Below are 4,086 nucleotides of genomic sequence, written 5' to 3'. Positions count from 1 at the left end.
AAAAATAATCTTCACAAAATATTTTTCATCTTATTAAAAATATTATTTTATTATGAATAAACTTTTTTTATATATTTCATCTGAGTCACTTCGTTAATACGAAGTAAACCATAATTCTCAAACTTTAAGAATTCTAATTGCAGAAAATCTAAAAATTTGTTTTACAAAAAATCAATTTTTACATTAACAATGTGTGCTGTTGCAGCATGCTGATGTGGAAAAATAATGAGTTCAACTCCAAAGAGAACTGTACATTACGAGAAATACACCAGCTATATAGATATGATCATATGAAATCTTATCGTTAAAATAAAAATTAAGACCCTAAAATGGAAATTCCATTATACAACAATTTATGTGCCAGAATGCCATCGATCAAAATTACGTCCGTAGAATCTAGAATGATCCAGCAATTATAATTTCATGTTACTGTGACTTCGATGGACCATGATTCCATCGAGGCATCCACCCATGATCTGTTTGCCATCGTGGACGTACTGCATTGAATCTAGACAAGGATTTTTTTTTTATTATTTGATAAATATATATTTTTAAAATTTCCTTTCCTGAAAAAGGAAAACCGATCGAGAAAATCATGATTGCATGCTACGTGTAGATGCGTGTAATGGTTAGATCCAAGGCGCGTTTTATGTGGGACAGCTGCGTTTGACTTTAAGTAGACATGAGAGCTGAGAGTGAGTTCACCGAGAATTGAAAGAAGGAAGGAAAGAAAGAAGAAGCGCGTTACTGATCCCTGAAACAATGTCGACTCTGAGAATTCCTCAACCTGTTCCTCCGGTTGCCGATGACTGCGAGCAGCTCCGCAAGGCCTTCGCGGGTTTCACTCTTCACTCATTTTTCTTCTCACACCATCCTTCGTGAACTTCATTGTGGCTTCTAATCAGTCGCTAAAATCAGTCATCACAATTTAGTGGCTAATTTTTTGCGTGCGCATAACATTTTTTATTTTATATATGCTTAGATCAGTTTATATTTAAGTATTTGATATATGAATCCGATGATCCTGTGAAAGGCTTCATCATAGTGTTGATTTGAGATAAATTATTGGTGGATTTTAAGACACAGTAGGGTTCACTGGAGTGGACCTCAATTTTTGCTGAATTTGTTTATGGTGATCTATGGTTGCACCTACGGTGATGACTGTAAAGGTTTCATTGGATTTGTTACCATTTTGGATGCTTGAAAATGAATCCTCTGCACTTCTTGAGATTTCTTCGGTTTTTCTACGTGATCTGTGTCTTAGCAACTTAACATTATGTAGTTTGATCTTATGTGATTATTGTAAAGATCATTCAGTTTGTGTGTTAATTTTTTTTTAATGCAGTCTTGTAATTCGGATTATCAGTTGTGCAAACTATGATTTGATGTGTTTTCTGATGAATTGTTGCAATTGATCAAATGTAATTGCAGGATGGGGAACTAACGAGGATTTGATCATATCGATCTTGGGTCATCGAAATGCTGCTCAGAGGAAGCTGATTCGAGAAACTTATTTTGAGACTTATGGAGAAGATCTCCTCAAGGCCTTGGACAAGGAGCTCAGCAATGACTTCGAGGTCAGTACCATAGAATTATGGAGACATTTGTTTTTAATCTTTTGGTTTGTGTTGCTGGTAGATCTGACTGAGGATGTGTCAATATAGATGGCAAAAGAAATTGGTTTCATCAAGTCTGTTTGCTGATTGAAATTTGAACAGAGTTTTTAGTTAATATCTGGGTTCTCAGGTCAAGAAGGTATCAATCTGATCATGGGAGCATGAATAATACTCACTTCATTTCCTTTTATCTGTTACTATGAAAATTTGATACATCCTTAGATCAATGTGTCTGGCCTTGAATTACATTGGTTCTAGGTTCAAATTGATTGATCCAAAGATCTACTAGATTTTTACATTAACAGGGAAAAGGGAATGGAGGAAGTAACAAGTTTGATGATTAAAGCTGATAACAAAACTTGGCTACAGGACAATATATACATTATATTGTTTGAAACTGAGATTCACTTTGAATATTATTCTTCCAGAGGCTGGTACATCTTTGGACACTTGATCCTGCTGAGCGAGATGCGTTTTTGGCCAACGAAGCAACCAAAAGATGGACTTCAAGCAATCAGGTTTTGATGGAAATAGCTTGTACCAGGTCCTCTGACCAATTGCTTTTCGCAAGGAAGGCTTATCATGCTCGTTATAAGAAGTCTCTCGAGGAGGATGTTGCTCATCACACAACTGGGGAGTTCCGTAAGGTACTGCTTCTAGTTCTAGATCATAATTATGAGCACGTTGTAAAACATTGTACATACATTAATGTGAAGCGTGTGGTACTTATATGGATTAGTTATGGTAAGTTGTATATTGACATTGGCAGTTTTTTTTCTCTAATTGTTTATTGGGTCCTGTTTGCTGTGCAGTGCTCTGATTTCTTTTGGTCATCTTAGATATCTTCATTTGTTAATTGTTATGTTAATAGATCACGCTATAAGATACTGAAAGATGGAATGATCAACTATCATGTATTTCCAAATTTGACTTGTGATTTAGTCTATTGGTTCACGTTAGATAGCTAATTAGCAATGTACTGATCACTTATTCACCAATTAAAAATTGCTCAAATAGTATTTAGCAATATTGATCAGCCTCAAATGACGTTTAAACCTCATGTTTTCAAGACATGTTTTGGAGAGCTTCCTTCTATTATAAAAATAATTGACTTTTCTCTAGGAACAGATTACTCACAAGACTCATGAATATTTTATTAAACAAATTTAATCACCAGCAGCAAGCATAAATCTGGGCATGTTTTGGCAATCCTTCATGTCTAGTAACTTAAGATGTGGAATCATATGTTTTCCAACAAGAACTAAAATTTATTTTGATAATCGATGAAAAAGTTCACATTATATTTGTAAGTCACTTCAGAAGGTCAAAATTAACTAACTTTTGTTTGCCTAGCTCCTACTGCCTTTGGTTAGTTCGTATCGCTACGAAGGAGATGAAGTGAACCTGACTCTAGCAAAAACTGAGGCAAAATTACTGCATGAGAAAATTTCCAAGAAAGCTTACAGTGATGATGAACTTATCAGGATTTTGGCCACAAGGAGCAAACCACAGATAAATGCTACTTTGAATCACTATAAAGATGAATTTGGAAAAGATATCAACAAGGTACATAACACAACTCGTATTACTTCCAAATCATCAATATGATTTCTAAACTTCTCTTCCTTGAAAAGTTGATACCTATTGTTAGATTCTTTTATTGAAATTTATGAGCCAAATTGTTGCAGGATCTGAAAGCTGACCCAAAGGATGAGTTCCTGGCTCTACTGAGATCCACTGTCAAGTGCTTGGTCCGTACCGAAAGGTACTTCGAGAAGGCTGCTCGTTTGGCCATCAACAAACGTGGAACCGATGAGGGAGCACTTACAAGAGTGGTGGCTACGAGGGCCGAGATTGACTTGAAAATAATAGCAGATGAGTATCAGAGGAGGAGCAGCGTCCCTCTTGATAAGGCCGTCGCCAAGGACACCACCGGAGACTACGAGAAAATGCTTTTGGCGATCTTAGGACATGATGATGTTTGAGGTAGCCTGTGTTGTTTGTTGGTCTTTGTGGCAGCGGTTATTATGTCGTGATAATGCTTAATTTGATGGTTATAGACTTAAATGCTGCTTTGTTTTTATGGCGATGGTTGTCTTGCTATGCTAAATAAAAAGACAACAATGTAGGTGGTTTGGGTTGGGATTGTGAAGGATGCCCTTAGAATTCATTGTGGGGTGATCTTGAATTCTTAAGGGTCAAAGGTTATGAACTCAATGTGGTTATTCTATTGGCGTCAGTAAATGTTTCTTCTCCCGTCTCCTAATCTTGCATATGAAGCTGGTGTTCTGCCATACCTGAAGTTAAGTTAATTTTGAATTCAGAAATCACTTTAAAATATTTTAAAAATTTGGACTGCTGCCTTAATTGGACTCTAATCATTTTTGTAAAAGACTTCTTAGGATGTGATTAATTTTCCCATCTTCAGTTTCATTTTTAGTAAAAACTTGAAAAAAAAAAAGAAAAAAAC

General features: G+C 35.7%; 1 protein-coding gene across 1 annotated transcript; it reads left to right on the top strand.

Annotated features, from left to right (window-relative positions):
- Positions 1-282: 282 nt before the first annotated feature.
- Positions 283-3,876, top strand: LOC112766795 (annexin Gh1). Its single transcript, XM_025812692.3, has 5 exons — positions 283-838; positions 1,432-1,577; positions 2,045-2,263; positions 2,970-3,182; positions 3,305-3,876. Exons 1-5 carry the CDS (start codon positions 763-765, stop codon positions 3,599-3,601), a joined length of 951 nt encoding a protein of 316 aa, XP_025668477.1. The 5' UTR covers positions 283-762; the 3' UTR covers positions 3,602-3,876.
- Positions 3,877-4,086: the final 210 nt, after the last annotated feature.

The sequence above is a fragment of the Arachis hypogaea genome, chromosome 17, assembly GCF_003086295.3.
Source record: "Arachis hypogaea cultivar Tifrunner chromosome 17, arahy.Tifrunner.gnm2.J5K5, whole genome shotgun sequence".
Taxonomy (NCBI): Eukaryota; Viridiplantae; Streptophyta; class Magnoliopsida; order Fabales; family Fabaceae; genus Arachis; species Arachis hypogaea.
Note: the sequence above shows the minus strand (reverse complement) of the source record. Positions and strands in the feature narration are given on the sequence as shown.

Excerpts from the sequence above, each read along its gene's own strand:
- LOC112766795 (XM_025812692.3), top strand. The coding sequence starts at position 763 with ATGTCGACTCTGAGAATTCCTCAACCTGTTCCTCCGGTTGCCGATGAC. Across the intron at positions 2,264-2,969 it reads CAACTGGGGAGTTCCGTAAG|CTCCTACTGCCTTTGGTTAG; the intron begins GTACTGCTTCTA and ends TTGTTTGCCTAG. Across the intron at positions 3,183-3,304 it reads TTGGAAAAGATATCAACAAG|GATCTGAAAGCTGACCCAAA; the intron begins GTACATAACACA and ends AAATTGTTGCAG.